Below are 27,927 nucleotides of genomic sequence, written 5' to 3' on the forward strand. Positions count from 1 at the left end.
GATAGGACGAGAGGAAATGGCCTCAAGTTGAGGCAAGGGAGATTTAGGTTCGATATTAGGAAAAATTTTTTTACTGAGAGGGTTGTCAAACATTGGAATGGGCTGCCCAGGGAAGTGGTTGAATCACCATCCCTGGAGATATTAAAAAAGCGAGTGGACAGGGTACTTCAGCACATGGTTTAGTGGGCATGGTTAATGGTTGGACTCGATCTTGAAGGTCTTTTCCAACCTAAATGATTCTATGATTCTATAAGACAAGTTGAAAAATGACAACAAGTATCAGTATTAGGGAAAAGCAGCCTCTCCTCCTCATTTGCAGGTATTTGGCTACAACAAGCAAAATGCACATTACTCCCCTTACTGCCAAGAAGCCTGAATCCCGTTCATATTCCAAAGTAACACATTGGCATAAAAGAATCAATTCACTTCTTGATTTCTTTCAGTAACATAATACCTACAAATCATTTTTAAGTGGACACACTTTAGAAGACAAGTTACTAGTACATGAACATTTTTAGAAAGCTCACACAAAACAAGTCTTTATTCTTTGTTGCAGAAAATAAATACAGGTGCATATTTCATATGCTTTTCTATAAAAGCACTCCTACAAAATCACTTAACTGCATACAACAGTACAACCTTTTTGGCTTTTAAAATGCAAATATTATACAGTCACTTCATTTTATTATCTTTTAAAGCACTTGTAGCAAGCAGCTTTGGAAAAGGAATGCTTAATTTAGAAGCCAAATTCTTGCCTCAAGTGTTTTCTGGGGTTTTTTCCATCTTGTATATAGTGCAACTAACCTAAAAGCAACTAGGACAGTTTTTTTTAAAATGTTTATTTCCCACCCACCCCCCAAAAAAACAACCCTGCAAAGGAGGAAAAAAAAAAAAAAAAGCTCTTAAAAACTGTTCTACCTTGATACTTAAACCAAGAGAAAACAAAAAGTGGCTCAATAGAAATATTAAGGTAAGCATGATGCTTCACAGCTCATTATCAGCTTCCAGTTTGGCCCGGGGTGTTTCTTTAAAATAAGAAGCATTAATCATCCAGTCCTATATTTCTGAAAAGGTATGACATTGACTCCCCATTATGGATCCTGCGAATGGCTTCTGAGAGGATCATGCTGATATCCACAGTCTTGATTTTAGGGCACTGGAGTTTTTGTATTTCATGTGGAATTGTGTTTGTAACAACCACCTACAGAAAGAAAAAAATCATCAGAAAGACGTTAACTCCGTTACGTTTTCCACCTCCCATATTAGAACTGCGAAAGGGAATGTCCACCCACCAGACCCTTGCTGATGAAAATAAGATTTTACATTACTGTCAGGGTCAAAATCTTAGGAAGACCCATGGATTGCTATACGATTGCATGTATCCATGGATACTAAAGACACTGTCCTTCCTTCCTTTCATTCTGCCATGCAGGTCCAAAGTAAGGTACGAAAATATCCCCCGCACTAAAGGGAAAAGTCTGCTAATACTGCCAGTCCATCATCTCACTACTTCCCTAGCTTCCCACTGCAATAGTTTAAGGAGGCTTAGATGCTAATATTCTAGCACACAACTCCATGGGAAGAAAGCCTGAACCCAGAAACCTCCCAGCTAAATTCTTAATGCAAGTATATTTTAAGAATCAAATCAGGAGAAAATTGCTTGCTTAAAAAACCCAAAATCATTTGACCAGAAATTCAGAATCCATGCTTACTTCATCGATTGCAGATTCCTCTATCAGCCTGGGAGCATCTGAAGATAACAGGCCATGTGTGGCCATTACAAAGATCTTGTAAGCCCCCCTTTCCTTGAGGGTCTCGGCTGCAGCAAGAAAGCTGTCAACGTCATCTATGATGTCATCCTGTCAAAATAAGATTGATTCAGTGAAGATTCACCATGTCCTCAGACAGATCAACACAGCACACCCAGATTGGCATTACATCTTCTTCACATATAACAGTTTACGGCCAACACAAAACAGCCATTTTTATTGATGCTGTTCTTCAGACACCTGAGCTAGATGGTGAGGGCCAAAGAACAGAAAAGCAGAGTGTCCAAAACTACTGCAACATCAAGGGGCAGAGGGATTGCTCCATGAGGGGAAGAGGGAAAAGCCCAGACAACTGACATTCATTCAAAAACCAAACTAACAGGAAATTGGCCTTTCCCATGACAAGCCCAGAGATTACACTCTGCTTCAGAGAAACCGTAAGATGGCATCATCTCTACTTCACTGGCATTTCTAAACTCACAGAACAGAAACATGGTGATTTTCCCCTAATCTGATGTATAAGCACCACCTGAAACTCCTCACCTCCAGGCAAGCACCTGAACAGAAATTTATCTGGCCTGTCCATAGAAACAAGGTCCAAATGCTGCTTTTCAGCACAGATCTCTTCATAGTTCACATGGTCACCTTCAGTAAGCGTGCAGAATACTGCCTCATGGTATAAGTGCAGTATCAAAAGTCCACCATCAACCAAAGTTTAGTTGCTGATACAGCAGAATATCTACTTGATTTCCGCAACTTTAACATGTTTAATATAATTTATCAGAAGTGATGGCATCTTACTTACCACGATAATAGCTATTCTTCCTCCTACATCTCCAACAACTGTGATGGGTGGTTTTTCCTTGGGAATCAGCACTAATTAATGGCAATTTTTTTTAGATGGGTAGAAAGGAGAAAGAAAGAGAAAAGCTTATACAATTTACTTCAAGTGTGGAAATGTCTGCTTTGCATGGGTCACCACTGTTATAGAGAGAAATGCAGCAACAACTATTTCAACCATCACACCATTACTGGGGAAAACACAGCAGGATTTTAATACATAGATGATTTTTTTAAGCTTAGCCAAAGCATTAACTACATTCATTTACACCCAAATTCTTAACCGATTCAATTAATTCTTAATTTTAGTACAGAGAATAGAGTGGCTTGCAGACACAACCAGTTCAATCACCCTACTGAGATCCAAGCTAGGTTTATGCAATGAAGTCTTGCTCGCGCAGCTATAGATCACATCCACATTCAGCAAGGTTACTCTGTCAAGGTCCGTGACATTACACAGCTACGCACAAAACCAGTGTCAGCTCAGCTTATTAGCTCTGTGTCCCAGAAAAACTCCAAGAGGAAAAATAAATGGCAAAAAAGCTGGACCTCTCTGCCAGCAGCTCTTCTGACTACCCGTAATGACACAGCCCCTCCCCTACACAGGGCACAGACCTCACATACAGCCTCGCACTAAAACCGTGGAGAAAGAGCATCAGAAAGGAATCTTTCTCCCTACTAAGAAAGAAGTAATCTTCTTTCCCCCTACAGAACCACTCCTCTTTGATGGTCCATCACTGCCAGCCCCATTCCCCAAACCCACAAAAAACGATAGGTGAACACTTTTACACACAAACTTACTTACTGGGTATCTCCAAACTGGGATGAATAGCAGCTACATTTTTGGCTGTAGGTGGTGAGTGTCGACCATCCACCATGTCAGACTCAGCATCTTGAGCTTCCCCATGAATCACAGCAATTCCCAACCGTAAGCGCTCAGCAAATGACTGTGCCCTGCAGGGAAAGGGTTAAAAAAACAGAAATACATTAAATTTAAAATTATTTACATACATACAATCCTAATCTATTTCCATTTTATTTCTAACGTTTCAGAGGAAAAATGGAACGATCCTAAAATTTTAGGAAAACACATAGAAGAAAGCCCTTGCCCCTTAGTATCTTGCTTTCACCAGGCTTGTGAGAGTCAGAATAACCTTGCAAGTACCAATACTGGCCTTGAAGCAACAGGATAAATGCTGCAAGTCACATAATTCTGATTACTCCTTTCTGTTTTGCCCAACAGTCAAAAAAACATTTCCTTGCCTTCAGCATTCTTGAGATCCCAACCAAGAATAGCCTAGATGTCTGGATTGTCTACATTTAATAGGAAATAAATATTCACATGAAAACAGAAAACAAGTGTTCACCTATTTATTTTTAGCAAGATTTGCACTAAATAAAGACAATATTCCTGACCTTCTGACACATAACCTTAGATATCCTAGAGAAAAGAGAATCCAGATGATCATTTTGCCTGACAAACCACACTTCAAAAGTTAAACAGCCCAGATTTTTACAAGCTTACAAAAAGCTCCTTCACCATGCAATATTTTTTGAACTAAAATTAGAAATTTATGTAAAGAAGCATAAGGTTAGCTGGGGGAGTGGGGAAAGCAGAGAGTCAGGAAAATAGGAATTTCACAGACAGTGCTTGTATCCCAGATACTGGAAGCAGCAAGTGAAAATTAGCAGATTCATCCTACATTACCTTGCATACCCTAGAGTTTGGTATCTAGCCTAAACCCATGATCTAGTATCCTTCTGGTGAAAGTGAGCCTGGCAAGCTGAGAGTGAGTCACTTTGTTCTAACATTAGCATCTAAGACCTGTGGCCTGAATCACCTCCTTTACACTTAAGCCTTGTTTCACTATCCAAACAACTCAAAGTCCAGAGAATAATTTGCCCATTGTGATGCTCAGTTAATTAAAAACAAAGAATCTTCTGCCCTGTGGTTATCATACAGTGAGGATATTTTTTCAAGTGGTTAACTACAGATAAATTATGATTTCAAACATATTTATCTTAAGAGTTATGACTTAGAAGGTGTAATCCTATCAACAAAATCATAGTAATTACTCTAAAATGCAATATCAAACTGAATAAAGTTCAAAGTAACAGTAAAATGAGTTATTCATTTTCCAGTGAGCTCAGAAACCACAGAAACATTCTCAACTTCATCCAGTGAAGGTTCTCTTTCACAGTAAGCATTCATCTGAAAAGTGTTTTCCTTGATTAGGCTAACACATTCAATCACCCTTTTCCAAATACAATGTACCTCCCCAAATACTGCTCTTAAATGCTCACATGTACATATGAAGAAGCTAAACAATACAGCTCTGGGGTCCTCTCCTACACAGATCGGTTACCTGTGCAACTTATCTGTCTGATCAGTTAAAGGTATGTGTAGACTACTTGCTGGCATGCACAATTACTTGACGAGCATGAAAACAAATGCCTGCCTACACCCAAGAGGGAATACTGACACCAAGTAAAAGAAACAGTCAAAGACAAGCAAATGTAAAATAACTGGCCAAAACAGAAGAAATCACATAAAAATTACTCCTGGAAAACAAAGATGATGAAAGATGAAAGTTGTTCCCCTCACTACACTTCTACAAACTAAAGTATTTCTGATTTGCTATATAAAATAACAAAAACCTTTCTTACAAAGACTATCATGATTCCTTGGCATGAAAGTCTAGATAACTTTTCAACAAACTACTGGCTTGTCACCACAGCAAATACAGTATCTCTTAAACCATTGTCCAACTCTTACACCACCTGCTGAGAGCAGTGTAATTCCAAAGAGTTTAGGAATAGTCAACCAAAAATCTTCATGGGTTAAGAACAGTTGTTCAGCCAACAAGGACTTCACAATCAAAATCATCTCAAACATCAAATCGTGTTTCACCATACTAGATGGTAAGCCATCTGTATTTAGGATCTGATCAACCATGTTCTAAGTTATGACCATGTTAAGCAATTACTCTGGATTAATAGTGTTATACTTCCAGCCATTTTAATTAATTTACAGCAGGAAATTTATAATGAAAATGCACACAAATAAAATACAATTAAATACCTTCTTTATCCTAAGCACTGTACTGACCTACCTCATCCTTTTGTTTGCTTTTTACTCTCCTTAGATTTATTATGATTATAGCAATGATGTAAAAACTACACATCTGACAAAGTAGAATTGGGAGGGATTTGAAGGCTGCATCTTCTAATTATTGGATATCTGTCCTTCACTTGATCCTAAGAACAAAATCACAATAGAGATTTCCTGCTTTAACGCAAGAGAGCAGATCTTACCCACCTCTTTGCAGACGCAGGTGATTTGGCCACAATTACAGCATTCCTGTAGTCTGGTATCTGTAGTAAATAACAGATAGCAATGTCTACTTCATATCTTCAGACAAATTTTAACTCAGTAAGAATCAGAGAACTTTATTTTGCCAGAAGAATTTTAAGCATCGAACATTTTACCTAACACAAGAAAGCAACCTCAAGAATCCATGGTACATGATCAAAGTTCACAGCTCAGTAAAAACAGGTATTTAGAAAATTCAGATATTAACTTAAAACTGTACCTTTCATAAACACCATGTTACATTACAGATTACACAAAAGTAACTGCTTTAGAAGAACACCAGGGCTACATGGACAAGTGTTAAAAGAAACAGGAAACCATGAAAATTGAAGTTTCCTGTTCAACTTAATTTGTCTTGTGCATGCACACAGCAGTCTTTAATCACTTGAAAACATAGCATTTTATCTACTTCCTATTGTTTTTCAGTGTACACCAAAAAAAGTAACACCTCTCTGTCTCTCCATCACATCATACTGACTCTTTATATGGATGATCAAAAGGGATAAAAATTCCATATTAACTGCACTGATCCTGGAGTCACAGTCTAATATTGCTGCAAACTGTCTTCTATGCAGATCAGCGCAAGAGGATGCAAATGCCAACAGCAGCAAAGTGTATGGCCAAGAAGTCTGGGCTTCATTTCAAGGTCTGATGGGTACTTCAGTCTTCACAAGCACAGTCTACTCCAAAGTTTGCTGCCACTGCCCTGCCCCACTCTCATACTGGCCTTTCACTCCCAACTCCTCCTCTTCATTTAGCCAGCATTTTAGTCCCCACCTCTCCAAAGTTTCTTATCCTCGTCTCCATTTTCCCTACAAACAGCAACTCCACATTAGACTTGTCTTTCCCTGTCCAGAACTTTTTGAGCATTCCGCCATTCGCACTCCCAGCCCTCCTTTCTGACAGCAATCTATACTCCCTCTAATATCTGATCTTACCCCCTTCCTTGCAAATTCAGCATTTTCCTTCACTGTGCTGCCCTGGGACGATCCGTCTGCCACAGAGAGCAGCATACAGAGAACCTGTCCTTCCATCAGTTGCTGTAACAATAGTCCACAGCCACTCTCAGCTGCAACAGCTAGCAAAGTCCTACAGAGCAGATTCAATCCTCGAATCCCAGTGTTCAGGGACAGAAGACACTTTACTAAATACGTGCAAATTGATCTGTTACAGTTGTAATTTCACAAATTCGGAGGGCTGATACCCTGACATCCAGTTCATTGCCTTGCTGCCAGATGTCAAATACCAGTTCCAGAGCATGGAAATACTGGGTTTTTTTCCAAACACAAGCAAGGTAATTTCTTCTATAATCTTATCCTCAAACATACAAACCACACTGGCTGAATATTTCCAAAAGCACTCTAGCTGGGAAAGGCATGGGAAAGAAAAAATTAAGTTCTGAATTTGGGCATGGGCCTAACTAACTGAAAACAAGAGCTTTCCTGAGGACTTGTCAGGCAACATTAATAATCCGCAATGCTACTAACTCCACCTATAATACTGGGAATTCAGCATGTTCTGTCCTTTATAAACACTTAGTTATACAACAGGCTACAAAGATTAACATGATGGAAGGTATGGACAAGGCAGGGCCTGCCACTTGACATAATAAAGGCTTTGATCTTGTTCAGACATCATTGCCTCATTTTTCCCCTGCCAAATTATCAAATTTGTTCTCAGCTCTTTAAAAATGAAGTCAGAAAGCCAGAAATGTCATCCAAAACATAGTAAGTCATCAACAACTCCTCGTAACAAAGAGCTATGTCACTCTAAGATTAACATGTACGCATAGGAAAGAGAAGACACTGAGTATTGAACATTTGCTAAGCATACAAAGGAAAATCACCAAATTATTTCCATACCACATTAATTTCACTGATTGGACTGTCTTCATCCCAGAACACCAAGTAATTCTCTCCACACCCATGCGCAAATTCCCAACAGGGAACTACAAGCCCTCATCCTCTTAACTTTCAGTTAAATGCTTTTTAAGTGACCTCCGTTCTTATCAAGATCGGCTCTATTTCATGCTACTCAATACACCCCATCACAACTCCCATTTGAAACATTTTTCATGCTTTGGCATTCACGATGCAGGATATCTGGCAAGCTGCTGCCACCATGAACATGAGATGAATACTAAATTCTTCCTGAGCAGCGCTGGATGAAACTTTTAAGAAAAGATACTATAAATGACCTGGCTGGTGAAGGTACTTGCCAATATAGATTCCATGTGATCAGACACATTCAGTTAACTCTAGTTTTAGCAAGTCATCTCAAGGACAAGCAGAGGAATGAAGAAATGAAAAACTGAAAGTATCTTTTAAAACCTCTCTACACATACTACGACAGATCTCAACAAACATTCATTTGTTAGACTGCACAGCAGTGCCAGACTCAAAGCTGCAACAATTCTTTGTAAGCCATCAAGAGCTCATGTACCAAAATGCGCTTCCAGACTAAACCAGGAGCATGATGTTATCGACCATAATCCATACATTCAAGCAACATATAAAGGCACAACTTGCCTTGTGTCTGCATATTTGGTTTTCCACTTTTTTTTCTTTTTTTTAACTTATGAAGTGCTTACAATGTGCAATGCTTCTTCCCTGGTATAGAAGATGAAGGACCATGACAAAGCCAGAGCCTGGAATTTTGTTCTAACATCCTCTTTGACTCTAGTACAAATCAACTGATCACGACAGATTCAAATGGTAACTGATTCCCCAGATTTTAACACTGTCATAACAAAATCATGTCCGTTTGGGTTTTGTTTTGTTTTTTTTTTAAATTGAGGCATTCATATCTCTATAAAAAGAAATAGCCTGGATATAAAAGTAAGAGTGAGCTAAACCTTTCCTCTCACCAGGAAGAAAGCATTTGCTTTATTCCAAATTATAATTAGTCAGAGGCATACTATGCATCTTATACCTACAATTATCACTTGTACAATTTGTACGTATGAATCTACCAGGACCACTTCTCAAAGCACTTATAAGATGGAGCAATGGACGCAAAGATCATCAGAAGTTAAGCCCCTCAAGTCAAGGCATGCTGAACAAACAGCAGGTGAAGATTTCCACACAAGAAGTCATCTGTTCTTACTTTCAGAGTAGAATCAATAGGCTCTCTCACTTAACCTCCAAAGTGTTTTCATAACGCGATATAAATTACACCTACACAAGCAGTCCATCCTATAAATGTCAAGGAAACTAGAAATAGGAAAGGAAGAGTGGATATCAAGTGCAAAAAGATCCTCTTTTTTTTAAATACTAGTTAGTGGAATATATCTAAGACAGAACAGTATCTCTGCATGGATAAAAAACCACCAGCTCTTCATGAAAGCAAAACTTAAGCCTGTGGGGAAGAAAAGAACCAACTGCCTCAACACCGTTCCTTGCCCCAGCATGACCTTTCCCCCTTTAAAATTCTGTTTGAAGATTTAGTCTTTTCAGAGGAATTTGCTTCAGAAGCCTTGAGACACGACAAAAAAATAATTTAAAAAAGCAATGGTAATGGCAGGCATTCCTCACCTCTTCTTGGATGTACTGTAGTAAAAATGGAGACGCTCTCAAGTTATCAACTGGAATATTGAAGAAGCCCTGTATTTCCTTCTGATGTAAATCCATGGTAATAAGATGAGTTAGTCCTTTTTAAAAATAAATAAATAAATACAAAGACATACAGAGAAGCACATCAAGAAAAGTAAGAGAGAACAACAGACACACTCTTTATTTCTCTCGTAAGTTTCACTGAAGTTTGTCCAGAACAAAATCTCTAAGCTGCATTAGAACAAGAATACTATACTCAGTGAAAGTACATAGCATATTAACTATGTCCCTCTTAAGTACACCGGCATTATCATGTTTTGAGATTTCCACAGTGTCCTTTTAAAAAGAACCTCAGAACACTCTACATAATTGACTCAGTAGTGCCACACTGAGGCAGGTAAGATTCTTCTCAACAGATGACAAAATGGAAGCACTAATAAGACAAATTGTCCTATGCCCCATAGCAAGACCCCAGCACAGCTAATGTTAGAGTACTGAACTCCTGAAAAATGGGCCCAAATTCTAATCATCAAAACATTTCTCTCAAAATAAGAAACCAGATCACACTGTGTTCATTGTAACTGCCCATTTTTCCCAGGAACAGGAGCAAAACGAAAGGAGCAGAAAAGGCTCTTATTGAAGGCTGTGAAAATGAATAATCTCATTATCCCACATCATCTCAAATGTAAAGGACAGACACAAAGCGTATTCATCCAACAGGTAAAAAACAGGCTAGAAATGACAAAGCAAACTGTTCAAGAGTGTTAGAAAGGCAAAGAACAGTATTATGAGAGATAGATATCATGGCCCAAAGCAGCAGTCCAGCAGACTCATTTTGCCAGCTCAATAGGACACAATGTAAAATGGCTGTTACAGGCTTGGGTTTTTTATGAACTCATCATTTGGAAACACTTCTAACTACATCCTCCTTCCTATATGGGTTTTAAATTCACCAAAAAAATGGCAGTTATTTTTAGAGTCCTAACTTGTGCACAGACCTCTAAACCTGAAACCTGACAGCAGGAGCCCCCATTGCCCTGATTATTTCATACAACCCGAATTCTTACCAGCTTTGCACATCATTGAAGCCAGTAGTTTAGAGACAATGGAGCCCCTTTTCCTCATCTTGCACTGTTTGCTGTACGGGAAGTAAGGAATCACTCCAATAATGCTTTTGGCACAGGAGGTTTTACAAGCATACACCATGATCAGGAGTTCCATGATCGTAGTATTCACATCCCTGGAACGAGAAGCATCTAGTTCTGTATCTCATGCATAAAAATCCCATATTCAACACAATATTTATACCCACTCCAGGGATTTCACTCCAATGCAGTAGAAAGTATGGTGACTGAGCAATCTTCACTAAGAATCCAGCTGTGCACCTCAGGACGGCAAGTGCCCTGGATCCAACATTTTAATTCTTCACTAGAATTACACTTCATTTTTTTCTTCACTTGGCTATTTTGGGAAATTCAGCAGTTTTTGTTATACCATTTTCAGGCTTTTAGTAATACAGCATGTTGCTGTACCAAGGCAGTCCATAATTTATCTCCAACATCTCCTTCTATTCTGCACAAACCAAAATATATGTATATTTTTTGATATAGATAAGCTTTTTTTAAAAAAGAAGTTTCAGGCTTTACGACATAGTCCTCTATGCTAAATATTTAACAATTAACATCTATTTTCTGCCCTAAATGAAAATATTGAGAGGGTATCTTTTTAGATGAGAAATGGTCATCAACTAAGAGACCTACTATTTCTGTTGTCATTAAAAAAAAAGGTCTCAGCATTTGTAAAGTTCTTTTCACATTAAAAAAAAAAAAGTTGTTTTCTGAATCACGGGACGCATTGCCTATGAAATGTTCCTCCTACATTTACAACTTTGTAATGGTGCTGGAGACAGGGTAGCTGAAAAGGGAAGAATTTAAAGAGAATGACATAAGCAAAAGAACGCACTTAGCGAAAGAATGCAGAGACCCAGGGAAAAGTTTCATTGACATATTCACTGAAAATTAAAATAACAGAGGTTAGCTTATACTGAAGTCTTCTTTATGCACATATCAAGAAAACCCCAAAAACAGTAACAACAAAAAAAAAACGCAAAGAGAAGCCTCTATCTAGTTAATCTAAGCTTATTATAGTGTATCATACACATAAAATGCAAAGAAAAATTAAAACAGAAGCATTCCTATGGACAATTCACGTCAAAACGCTAGCACAGTGTCTTTAAACAGTTACTCACTTTGAAACTGTTTGGATGATAAATACATCCTTTCCTCTCACAGACTCCTGAATCTGCACTCTTGTTTCTGCCAAGAAGAGAAATATGTAATATTTGCAATAGCAAAACTCAGCAGAGTCTATGAAAAGGGTAGCCAATATATGCACATCATAGTTAGATTAAGTTTCCAGTTTTGCCAATTAAATGCTCACCTCTGTTTGGCTCTTGATAAACCTGAACCTTCCCCATCTCAACGCCTAAGCGTCTGCAGGAGCAGAAAAAAGAGAAGTCGTCGTCAATATGGGGAAAAGAAGGGCAAAACAAATGCAAAACCATACAATGCAATAGTTACTGAAAAGGCTATATTTCACAGGAGAAAACCAAGAAAAGAAAATCCCAAACCATAAAACCAGTAATTATAGTGGAAATCTCTTAAAGCATCTACAATTTCCAGAAGCTGCACTGCAGGCTAAGCTAAACTAATTTTCAAGTCAAGCTCAGACGAACAAGCAGTGGAAAGAAAATAATGCTTGATTGCTAAATCACATAACAATTTCTCATTTTTCATATATATTTCTATATACATTCTATATATGTTGCCACATATATATGTATATACACACAGCAACATACATATACACAATGCTTAAAAGACGACTTTAAAATCATTCTCTATAGAAAAAATGTCAATGTAGAGTAAATAGGAAATACTAGTGAGCTCTACTCGATGAATAACGGAAGACTAATGTCTGCTATATTTACTCTACTTCAGTATTAGCAGACCTTCATCACTAGAAAAAGGAGACAACCAAGTATGCTACGCGCTTATGCCCAAGTCCTTGCCATGCATAACTTGAGTTCCTTTGCACTCTCCTTTCTCCTCCTATCAGTACCTAACTTTGGGTACATAAGCCTCAGGAAGAAATCCATCATGTGCAATACTCCTGGTAATGTTGTGCACCCCAGTACCATTATAATAGCATGGTAAAAATTTACTTAAGTCATAAAAGTTCTGCTGAAGCTATTTGTGCATTTAAAGCTAAAGAAACGTTGCCATCTAAAATATACAGCGAGTGGGACGGACGCAGCTTTGCTGTCTAAGAAAACTCCACTACAAGGAGAGTAAGAAAATTATAAAAACTTCTGCTATGATTATTTAACACTACCCAAACATTAATTTTCCCGTGTGTTCTCTGTAACCTACTGCAGTCAATCACAACCTGCCACTGAACAATTTAAACACAAGTTATTTTGTTGTTATCTGTTGAAATACACTGTGTAATTCAGTGCACTAGATGTTCTTGCAAACCATGGCAGTTTTCCAACGTAACTTGCCCTAAACAGAGAAATCAGTCTTTACTAAAATAAGCCCCATCATAATAACACCAAGATCCTAAGCTGCCCTGCAGGAAATTTTACTTACTCAGCAATCCTCTTCGATAGTTCCATGCATGACGAATTGGAATTAGCTGAAAACAGCACCAGTCCACCCTTAGTTATATTCATGATGGCCCCAATTTCAGTTGATGGCACACAAAACATCAAACCTAAGTTGTTTTTCCACTTCTAAAAGACTGCAAGAGATCAAAGGTCTGTTAAGGCCACAACATTAAAAACAAAAAAGAAACAAATTTTTTCTGTTTAGAAAGTGAGAGTTTCCCATAAGCCTGTATTTTCTAGCATTCTTAATATTTTTTATCACCACTTCAACAGTACCAGGAATATACCCGTACAGAATGTTGTGACCCACAAGCCATACCATTTACTGACTTCGCTCAGCATACCTAACTAGAAGGCATAAAGAAGGGGAGTTCAGCCTGCCTTGCCTTCCTTCTGCCCCCAAGCTTTAGATACCCTCCAGCAGAATGCTTCCTTGGAGGCCTCCAAATATACCCCCAGACAACTTCCTAACTTCAACAGGTTTTTTCTTGGGTTTTTTTTTTCTTTTTTTAAATGTTTTCCTCAGGCTATCATCTAGTAACACAGATTCTCTTTTCCATCAGCTTGTCGTGAGCAATGTTTATTGACTTTTTCAAGATCACAAAGCCAACGGGAGGTAGAACTGAGCTAAACAGAGCTGTTGGGTTCTGGCTCTGCTAAATTAGCTAGAAGAGTCTATTTCCATAGGTGCATATCTTTCCATCACTTGGCAAAAAATCATAAACTTACAAATAAGGATGAAAGGTAAGGAAGAGTTCAATAAAGCTGGTAGCTGTAAATAATGACCTCTTGCACAATGCATCCACTTGGTGAAGCAGTTGTTATCATTCTTTGATACTAATATTTCTCCTGTGAAAACAGGAGAAAAATATCAAGAGGAAATCAATACAATTTTTTTTTCCAAATAAAGGCACAAACCACTAATCCCAATGAGGATTTGATGGGATTCCATCTCGACACTTTTTATTCTTCTTTGTAACATGACATTTTCATGACTTCTTCTACTATAACATTTTGTTCAAATAAAAGAAAATAAATCACACTGACCAGCAGCCACTGATAGACCAAAGTAGCATTCAACTCAAAAAGTTCTAGGCTACTGCACTTCACTTCTGCTGTGTAAATAGTCCAATCTTTCATCATCCATTTCAGCATTATGTAGGGGACTAAAAATATCAAATACGAGTGGCATAATTCAAAACAAAACAAAAGTAAATAGAAGTTAGGATAAATTAATAACTTCTTTCCTGGCAAACATCTCCCTGCTGAGAAACATAATTATCTAAGAGCCACACATAGGCTGTTCCAAAAAGCTGATGGTGTATCAACTATTAAGTACTCCAAAACAGCACCTAGAGGAAAAAGAACAGTTTTCGTCTTACAGGAACAGCTGGCTAACTTGATAAAGAAACTCATTCAGCCCACCTTTACAACTAGACATACTCCTGCTCAGTTTGACCTCATCACAGAAACTGTACCTGATTTATTCTCAGTTAAAAGCCAAAGTCAAGTCAGGAACTTCCTAACAACAAATTTCTTCATGAAGCATCTATGCTATGCTCAATTGCTGTGAATGAAAACCTGCCTGTCATCAAAACTTTCAAACTGTGCAGAAAGAGAGCACAAATAGCGACAACTTCAGCAACAGAATTTGAACAGCTAGATGTTTTGACTCTACTAGAACCTGGTGCTCCCCCATATACCAGCAAAGCAAGACCCCACCCCTTTCAGCCTTTGCTTTCAGATGAGAAGGTAAAAAAAAAAAAAAATCATCATAGAAGGCAGTATGGTTACAGACATGCAGTCTCAAGCTCAACTATATCCCTATAACCCTCCCCAACTAAGTACCCAACAATTTAAGGGGAAGCCTATTTCTTAGCTAGTGTTTCTTCCTTTGTTCTGCTGTACACTTACTCTCTGTAACTCCCAGCTGTCAACTAAGGGCCATCATCCATCAAATATTCATAATGGTGTTAAAGATACATCTTAAATCCAACAAAGTGAGCATGTACTAGAAATGCTTTTAGGTCTCAGACATCACCTGAAAGCACCCTGCTTGTGTGATTAGATGGGAACAACATAGAGACAACTTTCAATGTTACTAAAAACATTCGCATGGTGTTTTGAAGACACAGTTTTTTCCAATTGTGTTACCTTCTTTGATCCATGGATTAGGGAAATGAGGAGTTAAGAGATCTGCTGAAAGACAAGACTTGTTGGTTCCTGATTATTGTTCAGGGTGCATTTTACACCACAGTGAGACACTGACATATTCACAAGCAACACTGAACATATCTCTTCACATAACAACAGGTCAAGGACTTTCTTGGGGATGTACTTCAACAGCAACAAGTGGCCTACAGTGTGCGGCGGGGGGGGGGGGGGAAGTTGCATTTGTAGAGTAATATTGATGTATCAACCTTGAAACAGGTGTTGGGATGACAGAAAGCTCACAAAACTTTATTAGATGTGTAAAGACATGACTGCACAAGGGTACATGGGACTATAACTCTCTGGCTTGAGGTGGACAAATCTTCCAAGCCTGCATTAAATTTGGGAGAACACACGCACCACAGAGTAGGCTGCAACCCACAAACTCCTACCCTTTCTTTTGGGCTGCACACAATTACACAGAGACGCCATGATGAACACAACAATTACTGGACTGGGTACACATGACACCCTACTCCCACTGGCTTTACACCTCCAAGAACTGAGCATGTCCACACAGAAAGCAAGAGACGCAGGAATAACTGTATGGGATAACCATGGTGCTAAAGAATTGATCCTCACGGGCTGCAGGGCAACTGAACCCTCTCACCCATCTCCCCACGGGGAATTTCCCCGGCCCAAAAGGGCCCTCCACACTAACCTATCCCCCTGGGCTAGACGGCAGAGGGTAGATCCTTCCACCCCACACCTCCCTACAAGTCCTTCAGCTGCTCCAGGTGGGTTACACACGCCCTGGGAGGGGAAGCCCGCCCAGGCACCCCAGGGTACCTGAGGATCCCTTCCCTCCTCCCAGGGGAGAGGCCTGGGCACGCCGCCGCCCCCAGCGTGGGAGCGAGCACACCGCTCCCCTTCACCTGTGGAGCTGGCGGACGGCGAGGAGCCCCCGGCAGCCCAGGAAAGGGGCCGCCCAGGAGAGCCTCCCCCCTCCCACAGGGCCCCTGAGAGGAGGGCGACGAAGCCCGTTCCTCAGGCGGCGGAACCCCGTGTGGGGAAGGGGAGAGAGCGCTGGGGAAGGGGGATGTCCTGCCCTCACACAGCCGGCTGAAGTGGGCTGAGCGGGCGGGCGTGCCCCTTTCCTGAAGGCCTTACCTGCCGGCTCCGGCCCCCCGGCCCCGGGAGAAGGCAGCCCGGCCGGAGGGGAGGGGGAGAGGCAGAGGCAGCGGCGGAGCTCAGCCCCTCCGGTTGTCCGCTTGCAAGATGGCGGCGCCGCGCGAGGGAGGGAGGGAGGGAGGGAGGGGGGGGAGGGAGGGCGCGCGAGGGGCGGGCACGAGGCGACGCCCTCCCCGCCCCCCCCCCGGGAGCCTTCCCGCCACGGCCTCGCGGCGCGGCTGAGGGGAGTCGCCGCCGGCGCCATCTTACCCCCTGGGCCCCGCGATGAGGAATGGGATACTGTAGGGACCCCAGTACCAAGGCCGGATTTCAGCTTCCCCCCCCCCCCCCAATAAAGAAAGAGCACGATGGGTGGGTTCCCCACCAGGGTGGTGAGAGCCCCGATGAATAGTCTATACGACATAAAACAGCAGATCTCCGCAAGGTGCCGGGTTTCAGAGCTCCCACGCCTGCATCCCTGTCAGAGGGATGGCCAACCGCCACGCTGCTGTGGGTACCGCCACCACAGCTGTGGGTCCTCACCATCCCCGCTGGGCACCGGGGTGCTGGCTGGCCTTTGCTATCGGACCCGGAGGAAGATTTTCTGGAAAATAGATTAAGAAACAAATTGGTGGTCTCTCAGTTCCCTTATACTGTCTAGAGCATACACAATTTGTCCAGAGTCCCATCAGTGCCCTCCTTGCAACATAAATAGGTTAAACTGGGTGAAGATGCATTTGACATCAGCAACAAGATGCTGATTTTAGTCAGCCTGTTTAAAAGCCCAGCTTTATCACTAGACAGCACCCATGACAGAAGTTGTGTCCTTTCACTGCTTTGACTAAGTTACAGTCAGCCTGCAGAGACACAGGAGGATAAAGCTCTTGCCAGGGCTTCCCTCTCTAAATAAAGAAGAAAAAAAAAAAAAGCACCATGTTTTCCCACTAGCTGGGTAGCTAGAAGCTGTTTTAAATTACTCTTTTCAGTACTCCCAAGATGAACAGCATTTTATGGATCAGAATTTTACTATTTAGTGTAAAGGTACAAATCAGATCCTTTCTGCTGCAGCTTTTCCTCACAAAAGGCAATTAAACTTAATTATTCCTGGACTGCAGGATGCATTAGAGCAAGGCCTTGAGCACCCCAGCAGATAACCTCTGGTACTGGCCTTACCATGAAAGAGGAAGAAAAGCCACAGCTGCCAGGACTGCTCACCAAATGTGCCTGTAAAAGGACAGCATTTAGATTTATATTTTCAAACTGCAGTTTCTGCCATTACGAGATGCATTTTCCATTTTAAGTATTCATGGGCCAGTGTTTCCCCGTATTTCACAACATTTGCTTATTGCTTCACACGTTCCAAGGCTTCATCAATTGTCTCCTTTTTTGCTTTTTCAACAGACTCAGAGCTAGGGAAGGAGAGCAATTTAACCTGGAGCCACTGAGCAGCTGCCAGATGTAGAGCACTCCACTTGCAGCACTCACACAAAGCGAAGGCATCTGTTTGAAATATGTGAGCAGAGAGGCCATAAGCCTCTTTGAACCCTCAGAGATGCAGCAGTGATCCTCCGCCTTTCCTAGAAGCTCTTCTTAAGAATTACACTTAAGTGTAAGACAATAGACCTCTCCTAACATCTCGCCACCCCCACTGTTCTCAGTCTGTATTTTTCTGCCTACAGGCTGGTGCTTCCACAGTTGATTCAGGGTCATTGACCCTAGTAGGGTCTTTTTTTGTTTTGTTTTGGAGCTTTTAGGACAAAGGGGAAGGGGGTTTTGAGCATTTTGTTAGCCTTTTTACAGAGCAGCAGAGATTTCCCTCTTAGCATCACTCTTCATCACAGGACTTCACCACATGCTGGCATGGCAGAGCAGTTTAAGGCAGGACAGCTAGAAACAACACATGGTGAAGCACTGACCCATAATGCAATTAGCAGCCTTCCCCAGAAGCATTTTTCAATACCCTAGGGCACCCAGAATTTGCTGACTATTTGATTTATGCTACCCCAAATTCCTGACATTGCTTAAGCAAACCACAGGACCAGGAACTAAAATATTCTGTCTTCTGATCCTTTTTATAAGGCTGCTGCCTTTGTTTTCTCAGAGCAAATCAATTTCTTTCCCACCTCTGTTTTTCTCATCAGAGGAATGCAACTTTAAATCTCAGCTCCCAAGGGAGGGGGATTTGTTAATTTTACAATATGTTATCCCAATGCTAGGAGTTTAACAAATAGTTGCTCCAAGATGAGCACCTGGATTTTATTTCATTTATAATGATTCAATTAGCAGTCATCTAAGGAATTCTGAAAATCTCCTGGGTGTGAATATACTGGCTCACAGAGATTTGTTGTTCTTAATCCAGATGGAACCCTGGCAAGCAGAGATGTGCAAAAAAACCCCACACCTAGTCCAGCCAGGGTGAAGGGCACTGCTCATCCAGTGCTTGGCTGGACAACAGCCTGCATCCATCACCTGAGAGAAGACAAATGCTACTGTCATCCAATCTCCCGAGCTCCATCCATCACTGCTCAGCCAGGTTGGCTTTTTTTGTTTTGTTTTAGGGGTTTTGTTTGTTTGTTTGTTTTCAAAAAAAGGTAGATGTTAAAACTCACCTACCAAACCACCTGACAATTATCAGACATGGTACACCAAAGAAACATTTTGATTTGATCCTAATGGAGCCCTGCGAATAGGTTTGGTCTCCCCTAATGAGAGAGAGAGAGAGAGAGGGAGGTCCTATGAGGCATCCTGAAAACATCCTCTACCCTACTCAGCCCCTCTGAGCCTGCTGGGAGGTTCTGCAGCACACAGGTACTTCCACACTCAAGGCCACCACCTCCCTCCTCCCCTGCCTTCAGCTTTACTGTCTTGGGAGAGACTGTGTCCGATTTCCAGAAGATGCTGGCTTGGATATTACCCAGCTAGGGAGGCAGAACTCAAAGCAGCTATAAATGTATTTCTGAATCAAGGGAGGGAGGAGTAATTTTATAATTTCTTGGGAGTGATCTGGAAAATAGCATTCCCCACATCTGGGAACCTAAAGTGCCTTAAAAAAGGCCCCAGAGCAAAAGGCTATGTGAGTAGATAGCACTCTCTTATTGTTTTATCAAATATTAGTGCCTGGCTATCTGCAGGAAATAGGCACCAACTCATTGTGTTACAGTCCTGTTCCTCCTGAGTCACAAAGCTTTGACTGAAAGACTCACCAAGTTCAGTTTGTTTTCCTGTTTCTAACCGTGCTCTCAGTTCCGTGTCAGTCTGCAATGACTAACAGATCTGCTGCATCAGCTTCAGCACAGGCACGGGGTTATCTCCAACCAGCCTTCAAACAAAGAGGCGAGAGGCTTGTTGGAATACCCAGCGTTTAACAGGTCACTGCACAGACAAATGTCTCAAGCTGGATGAGAGGGCGAGGGTTGGAACAAACACTGCCCTGAAACAAGAACCGGCAGTAGCGCCTTTTGCTTTGTTCGCAGATTCTCTTTGCTTTGCGGTGTTTGTGTGCAGTTCTGACCTGCAAAGTCTGCATAACATCCAGTTAACATCTATCACCTTCTGTTTACAGATGTGGTTTGCCCTTTGATTTGCCTTTAGACAAAAGCAGTTGAACTGGACAGTGAAATCATGTCATTTTAGGGAACATGAACAGCTACAAAGTTAGTGCCAAACACTAGTTAGTGCCCTGTTCCTCTCTGTCCTACCTACTGGGTCCTAGTGTGACTTGCCATTTACTGAACTAAGCTACAGCTCCTCTACAAACAGAGGGTGCGCATGCATCGTGCCCTGTACAGGCGTTTAGTGAACATACAGGAAGGGCTTGAGTTAGTCACTGGTCACTACAGAGCAAGCTTGCAAATTAAAGCAGAATTCAGTACAGGAGAAAAGATCCTGTGCTTTGCATACACAGCTGCACAGGGATATACTGGGGGGTATAAGGAAAGATTTGGTACCAACCCTTCCCCACACAACTAAGCACAAGCTGGGAAAAGTGCAGGGAAGGAGCAAAGTGCAACCAGCAAAGAGCACCCTGTTCCCTTCTCAGTTCAGTGCTGATCAGGCCTGACCCTGGATTGGCAATAGCGAGTTAACTCCCATGCTGGGTGGGACCCTCACCCAGCTGCTAGCCAAGAAAGGCTGAGGAGACCTGGGTAGTAAGGCTTGGCCTGCACCACTTACTAACACTATGACCAGTAACTCTCCTTCACAGAGAAGCTTTTTACCAATACCAGTCCTGTAACTTGCCATATTGTTTCCTGCCTGACTTCAGCAAGCTCTGGAAGAGGTTCTGCTGTCAGACCTCCACGTATGTCTTTTGCTTTACCTTATCTAACAAATTGATTCCCCAAGTTTAAGAGTGGGACACTTAAAAATTTTACTCACCAGGAAAGTTTCACCAGAGGAAAGGCATAGGGACTTCTAGGTTTCAGAGAGGCTTTTATTGTCTCATTAAGTTCTCCTTAATGAGAACTTCCTCACCTGCTGTAGTCTCCCTCTCATTCATTTGCACCCACCATCATGCTGATGGTACTTTCAGGGCTGTCTTAGCTCCTACCCCTTCCTCCCTCTTTCCTCTTAACTATTCTGAGCCCAGTTTCTATTTTCATGCTCTCATCCAGGTCCCAAGGAGAAAATACCTTCTCCTCTTGAGCTACTGCTTGCCACGTCCTCCTTGGCTGGTTTCCTCCCTTATATCTCTGCATCTTCTCCCAGCTCCAGAGTCACCTGCTGTACTCCTCAAAAGCAAGGCAGCGAGAGCTCTTGTTGAGATCCCTGACTTACATGCTTGCTAAAACAGCGTAGAACTGCCAGGCATAGCAATAATCCACAGCTGTTGAGGACCTACTCTGTGCTGCAATGCACCCCAGGCTTTAACTCCTTGAGATTCTTGATGCATCCTCATCTAATATCCTGTCTTCGTTACAGAATCAGCTGTGTCACAAGACCCAGTTACACCATGGTTGTCCCTCAGCGTGCGTAAACCACCACAGTTATTTTCTCTTGCACTAAAGATATAAGAATATCTTACCATCCTGCTAGACCCTAGTCTGACCAAAATTGTAACACTGATGCGGTGCCACTTAGGCCTGTGATTGAATCAAGATAGGACACAAGCAGGCTGTAATTTGGATTCTGCCAATTCTCTTTTCAGCATACAGAGGTCTGTCATCCCTCACCCAATAAGGCCCGATGACATAATTCTTCCCATCTACACCAGCTAGTGAAGTATCACCATCCCTTGCTACTGTCCTTGGAGGGCAGCTCTGGACCACAGCTTCAGCCAGTGCAGTTTCTGCACTCAGAAGGCACAGCCTGTGACAAATCCTCTAGCCAAAAATCACCTGCCAAGTCTTTCTGAGCTCTTCACCAAGATGTTTGGTGATTCTGTATTTACCTTGCCCAACATCAAATTATTAGTGACCTCATCAGACTACTCACCCTCGTCTGCTAATTCATACCAAACTCTCTGACTATCAAAACTTGCTTATTCTCTCAGCTAAGGCTCCCCCCTGCACAGCCTGAACCCCGCACGCCCCAATGGCTCGCTCTGCCCGTCCCAGCCCACTGTTTGTATGAGTGGGGCTGTTGGATCGGCCCCTCCATGGGACCAATGAAGGCCTCACACCAGCAGGGCAGCAGGTTCAGCATCTTTCTCAATGACTGCAAATACTGGAGGGTTCAGGCTGTTCCACCCATCTGATCACATCTGAAAAAGCCTTGAGAGCAAAGCTGCGTCAGAGGGGGGCACAGCTGCCAAAAGAGTCATTCAACTTCTTTGGATTGTTTGTACGCCTTTGGAAAAAAATTTCCCCCCCCTTTTTTTTTTCATTCAAGCTTTTCTAGATAAGCACATGACAAACACAAGTATCAGAGAGAATGAACAGCCTGACTTCCAGTTAGGAATGAAGGACTATCACAGTTATCACTGTGATGATGAGATAGTCTGAACATGAGGGAACTCAATACAATGGGAGATTTATCTTGGAACCAGTCCCTTGGCAGCCTGACCCCATACTGGTGTCAGCATGGTTTCTTATTGCACAAAGGCTAGGGATCAGACCTGGGATGACAGACCCATCTCTATCTCAAGTGCATCCTGTAACACAGCAATGGCCATTACCATCGATCAAACATTCGCTTCCCTCTTATTTCTCCCAGTAGTATTTTGGCAAGTGTTCTCAGGAATGGCTGGCTGAAAGCTTTCTTAGTCTGTTCCCCATCGTGCAGGGAGATGTTCAGCTTTGTAAAGACACACTATTTTGCTTAAGCATAATAATGTGCACTTAGAGTGGAGGTAACTTCTGGGAGGGATATTGCAAGAGGGAGAGAGAGCAGCTTGGTCTCAGGTCTAGGTTCGGACGGGGTTAGCCGGTAAAACAGAGCTGCTGTGTGAAAGGAATGCTGGGCTAGGTTGGGATGCCAGGAAGGAGATGGTGCTCTGTAGGTTAGTTACCTACCAGTATTCCAGTGGTAATTCCTTAGATCACCCAGACACTCTGCTTCATTTAAATCATGTTGTCCCATGGGAACTCTGTACCCACCTTGAATGTCCAAATGACCCAGCAAATTTCTTTCTTTCCTACCACAAACCAGGTAAATACTTCAAGTCTGGAGCTTCAAGGGTGCAGGGATGAGAGAGGCATGACAGGAATCTGAGGCCTTGGTCCAACACTCTCAGAGACTCTTGTCACAGGGAATTACGTGGGCTCTGCAAGCAGATAAGGAAAACCAGAAACAGCAAATGCTGGTCTGCACAACCTTGACACTGCAATCGATGCTGTAGTTATCACCAGGAGCAAGTAAATAGCCCCCGAGTTGCATGCTGCATAGCAAACATTGCAGTTTTATCTGGATGACAGGCAGCAATTTGTGGCAAAGGGTAAATCTCTCTGTTCACTCATGCTTGACATATGGATGGTCCTGTTACATTCCCTGTTCTCAGCGGGTTTATGCATGATTTTAAGGTTAAGTACATGCATGCCTGTAGGACCACAACCTTCATATAATATTGCCTGGCCCAGCCGACCCATAATTAATCCCTAACATGTTCAAGTGACAGCTCTCACTTGGTAATGTCATCCATGCAGAATAGCGAGGTACGTGTAAATTCGTCAGTTCGGGCTGGGAGTCAGAGACTTTCCAGCCATCGGAGCAGTGAGGCTCCAAGGCAGGTTTCTGGCAGGATGAATGGGACAAATGGTAGCTTGGGCCATTTTAGAGGCAGATTGGGCAGGCCAGGAGAGGGAGGTGTGATACAGTCACCTAATCATTCAGCTGCCTAGGATGGGCTGGGAATGACAGCACCTCAATGCTACCGTTCCCTTTTACGTGACCAACATTTTCTACTATGAAGATTAAAGCAGTTTAGAGGCTGATCAAGCCTAGGAAGAAAATGCCCACCATCTTCATCCTGAGCAGTTTGCAAATGTGAAACTGGAGTAGACCCAGCTCAGCCACACTTGATCTTCTTTCTTCTCCAAACCACTGGTTCTCAAATGTGCCAAAAGGTCTGAAACCCAACAAGAAGCCAGAGCTGCAGGCTGGCAATCAGATCCACATGGACAGAGTGCCCCAGGCAAGTCCTCACACCCAGGTTGAGTCCTGTCTACTTCAGTCATGAGAGTTGCTGCTAATGCCAGTGGTTTCCAAATTCTGAGTATTTAATCCTTTTATCTAGTTGTTCTGTTACCGAAGATGAGCATGCTTGGTCAGGTTGCATCAACAAGTGTTTTATCACACAGGCAACACAACAGGCTGGGTATGTTTTACATAAGTTTAATGGGGTTTAATATTCATTCACCAACAGTACAAAATGTCAGATCTTCACTATTTAAGGGCCAGAAACATGTCAAATGCATACACACAGACAAGCATTGCTCAGCAATAGTTATGCTGTACATCAAACCTGAGGAACTGGAGCACAACCAATTATTTGTCCTGCCACACATCTGGGGAGAGAAAAGATGAGTGCCTTACTAGCTATTCCAGACCCTAGAAAAATACATATAGCCATTTCATTTAACCCTATTTCTTTAAAAGCTGCATGTGTAGGAGTGCCTCTGGATGGATCCCACTGCACGTTCAAGCTGCTTTTTTTTTTAAATTATTTTGTCCTTAAGCTTTAGCAGCCCATGCACCAGACTGGAATGATACATGGGAAAGGATTTTTGTATTTTGTTAACTAATTTAATTACAAGGCGCTTATGGAATAGCTCTCCCCTCCCTCTTCTTCTCCTCTGGACAGCCGAAATGCTGACCCAGCCGTACACCTCAGCACAGCCGTACACCTCCAGCGCAGCCGTACACCTCCAGCGCAGCTGTACTCTGCCAGTGCAGCTGCACCCGATTTTGCTCCCTGGTGAAACCCCAGCAAAGCTGAGCTGTCAGGGAAGTCTGGTAAGGGCAGGGAAGAAAATCTCCCTTTGGGTCGCCACGTGTAAATGCACTGCAGGCAGGTGAACCCAACAGAGATGCAAACAGGATTTGTCCCCAGATGCCTCCCCCGGACGCATACAAGGTGACCCTGGGCTGGGCGGCGTGGAGAGCACCTGAGAGCTCCCTCCCTGAAAGCCCCAGGAGGAAAGGAAAGGAAAGGGAGCTCTGCCAGCAGAGTCACAAACCCAGCGAATTTTATAAAGGGTCCCCTGTTAAAAACTGGAAGCTGTAAGAGATCAGCAGCGCTGAGGCAACCAAGTCTGACAACTGGCAGCCACCACCCAGGCTGTGATTGCCCCCTCAGCAAGGCCAGCCAGGGAGATATTTTGCTGGGTATGATGGACCATAGGGGGATGGAAGAGATAGAGGGACACAAGGCAGCCAAGGAAGCGACACAAGGAGCAAAATGTACTTTGACTTTCCCACCCTGCTGCAGCCCCAGATGGTTGTTTAATTTCTGTAATATATTAAGTCATAGTAGGTTTGAGATACCTCCAAAACGTGAAATCACACTTCGTTAGCATGCGCAGCCCTTCGCAGCCCCCAGTCCTGCGACTATAGCTCTGAAATGAAGGGAAATCGCAGAGAAAAGAACTGCCCCCTCCACAACAGTGCCCGCTCAGACCCTCGGGACCTCTGCTTCCGAAGCAGACCTGGACTTCCGCCGGCTGGTCAGACTGCCCAGGACCGACTCCTCACTGAAGGCCCCTTCGAAGGTCGACAGGATGGACTGGCGAAACTTCTCCTTGAAATCCGGCCCCACAAATACGTACAGGATGGGGTTGATGCAGCTGTTGAAGAAAGCAAGGCTGGAAACCAAGGGGATCCCTATGTAAAGGGCCATTTTCATCTCGTGACTGGAAGAGTTTTTGGATATTTCCAGCAAGGAGAAGACGTGATAGGGGAAATAACAGAGGAAAAATGAGACTGTGACAGCAATGATAATTCTGTATGGCTTCGCAGAGTTGGCTAACTGCCGCCTTTTCAGCTTGACAGCAACGATGCTGTAGCAGATGAGAATCACTGTGAAAGGGATGAGGAACCCACATAAGAATCGCGTTATGATCATCGCTTTATGCCGCATCCTCCACAGCCTCCGCGTTGCCTCGGACGTGTAGTCATCGGAAAGTGCAAAATTATTATAGCAGCTGGTGATGTTCCTGGAACTGACCACCGTGTCCCGAAAGACAAGATACGGGGAGCTGAGGAGGAGAGCCAGGATCCATGTCCCCAGTGCAATCCTGGCTGCCAGCTCCGGACTCCTGCGGTTGTGAGACCAGACAGGAAAGGCCACAGAAACGCAGCGGTCCATGCTGATGACCGTCAGGAGGAAGACACTGGCGAACATGTTGAGGAACGCGATGGTGCTGTTCAGCTTGCACAGGAGCTTCCCAAACGGCCAGTGAAAGCCCAGGGCGGTGTAGGCGATGCTGAGGGGCAGGAAAAAGGTGAAGATGAAGTCAGCAATGGCCAGGTTGAGGAACCAGACAGAGTTCACTGTCTTCTTCATCTTGAAGCCTGCGATCCAGATGACAAGGCCATTCCCTGTCACCCCCAGCAAACAGGCGATGCTGTACACCACCATGGAGAGGATGTGCATGCTCTTCTGCAGGCCGGAGTAGTAGTCATGGGCAGTGGCGTTCTCGGACTGCGCGGTGGGGGAACTGGCAGAGAAGGGTGAAGGGGAAGAAGAGATGCTCTCCATCACCGGCAAGCTGGAGTCCTGAAATTGTAATAGCACACACCGCTATTATCTGCAGCTCCTATGGCTCAGGGGAGGAGAACATCTTTGCTAGTGACTGTACAGAAAATGTATATGCAAAGCTAGATTATATAACTTAATATATAATTAATATAAAGTCCTTCTCGATAGCATCTGCATCTGCACATCACAGAAACTACCGCGACCAGAGAAACCGAACCAGGTTTTGCTGCTGATGTTGGCACTGCTGGAACACCACCTCCATAAACAGCCTACAACAGCAACCCGACATGGGCCGGCGGCAGAACCGTGGAAACCCAAATCCCTCAGCTGTGATGAGTCCTCTTTGGATGACCGATGACAAATTAAGATAGCAAAAACCATCTAGACTGATAAAGATTAGGTTAAAAGACTGTTCCTTCAACAAATACCTTCCAGGGCAGTGCACTCCAGTAGGCAGAACAGTACCCGAGGTGTATTCTGGTGTAACCGTCAGCCCTTCACCCACAAACCTTCCTCCTGGCGAGCCCACCGTTCTCCTCGCCCTTTGGCACCCTGCCTCAGCCCACCGCCTTGCTGGGTTCAGGTCCGGGTCCCGGCAGGACTCACCGCGGCACCGCGCTCCTTGGCTGCTCTGTCCACGGCGGCTGGTCTCACCTGCTGGCTGACTCCCCTTTGGGATGCTGCTTCTCTCTGGAGTGATTCACGCTGCCTCGTCCCGTTTTGCCATGGCTTGGGATCACGAGGAATTTAGTCGGATTGCTTATTCCCTAATCTTGTTCCTCAATTTGTGGTACGTTGATTTAACCCCTGAAGCCCCGGTGGCCACAGGCTGCCTCCAGCCGCTTGGCCAACCCCATTGGCAAAGCACCAGGAAAACACGGCCCCTCTCCTGCCTGTGACACTCACACCCCCCCACCCCAGGCACTGTCCTTCCTCCTGAGCGCCCGGACACCCCACCAGGCACCGGGGCTGCCCTGTGGCCGTGGCGGGGGGAAGAGGGTGACCCACGGAGCAGGCTTTGCTCCCCACAGCACCACCATACCAGTGCTGCCAACCCATGCGGCAGCCTGGCAGGCCTGCTCGCCTTGAGACGTGGTTTCGGCCAGCACCCCGACCTTGGGGGTGACTGGAAGCGCTCCCTGCCCCGTGTGGGGTGGGGGGTGTCCCGTCCTCTGGCTCATGGGGGGAACCAAGAGGTACCCCCAGATCGCTGGGAACACCCCTGGCAGGGCTGGGGAAGAGGGTTGTCTCCCCGCCCTGGGGCATAGGGC

General features: G+C 43.5%; 2 protein-coding genes across 4 annotated transcripts; both read right to left on the reverse strand.

Annotated features, from left to right (window-relative positions):
- Positions 1 to 511: 511 nt before the first annotated feature.
- Positions 512 to 16,648, reverse strand: PRPSAP2 (phosphoribosyl pyrophosphate synthetase associated protein 2). Of its 3 annotated transcripts, XM_075058300.1 has the most exons (12): positions 16,522 to 16,648; positions 13,930 to 14,049; positions 13,184 to 13,334; positions 11,973 to 12,025; positions 11,782 to 11,848; positions 10,601 to 10,773; positions 9,516 to 9,631; positions 5,929 to 5,984; positions 3,415 to 3,563; positions 2,575 to 2,645; positions 1,713 to 1,859; positions 512 to 1,201 (listed from the first exon to the last, which is right to left on the reverse strand). In XM_075058300.1, exons 3-12 carry the CDS (start codon positions 13,300 to 13,302, stop codon positions 1,043 to 1,045), a joined length of 1,110 nt encoding a protein of 369 aa, XP_074914401.1. In that variant the 5' UTR covers positions 13,303 to 13,334; positions 13,930 to 14,049; positions 16,522 to 16,648; the 3' UTR covers positions 512 to 1,042. The 3 variants fall into 3 exon arrangements, with proteins under 3 accessions (XP_074914401.1, XP_074914402.1, XP_074914403.1); XM_075058301.1 differs by lacking the exon at positions 13,930 to 14,049 and having other exon boundaries at positions 16,522 to 16,641; XM_075058302.1 differs by lacking the exons at positions 11,782 to 11,848; positions 13,930 to 14,049; positions 16,522 to 16,648 and having other exon boundaries at positions 13,184 to 13,251.
- A 7,654-nt stretch (positions 16,649 to 24,302) lies between these two features.
- LOC142045385 (chemerin-like receptor 1) lies at positions 24,303 to 27,403 on the reverse strand. The gene is made up of 2 exons (XM_075058855.1): positions 27,263 to 27,403; positions 24,303 to 26,674 (listed from the first exon to the last, which is right to left on the reverse strand). Exon 2 carries the CDS (start codon positions 26,654 to 26,656, stop codon positions 25,571 to 25,573), a length of 1,086 nt encoding a protein of 361 aa, XP_074914956.1. The 5' UTR covers positions 26,657 to 26,674; positions 27,263 to 27,403; the 3' UTR covers positions 24,303 to 25,570.
- Positions 27,404 to 27,927: the final 524 nt, after the last annotated feature.

Source organism: Buteo buteo, chromosome 27 (genome assembly GCF_964188355.1).
Source record: "Buteo buteo chromosome 27, bButBut1.hap1.1, whole genome shotgun sequence".
In the NCBI taxonomy this organism is placed as follows: domain Eukaryota; kingdom Metazoa; phylum Chordata; class Aves; order Accipitriformes; family Accipitridae; genus Buteo; species Buteo buteo.

Bases quoted from the DNA above. Each gene is read 5' to 3' on its own strand.
- LOC142045385 (XM_075058855.1), bottom strand. From the start codon at position 26,656: ATGGAGAGCATCTCTTCTTCCCCTTCACCCTTCTCTGCCAGTTCCCCC.
- PRPSAP2 (XM_075058300.1), bottom strand. From the start codon at position 13,302: ATGTTTTGTGTGCCATCAACTGAAATTGGGGCCATCATGAATATAACT. The intron at 10,774-11,781 runs GTGAGTAACTGT...TTCTCGTTCCAG, and splicing joins ATCATCCAAACAGTTTCAAA to GGATGTGAATACTACGATCA. The intron at 1,202-1,712 runs GTAAGCATGGAT...TTCTTTCTGTAG, and splicing joins AGGAATCTGCAATCGATGAA to GTGGTTGTTACAAACACAAT.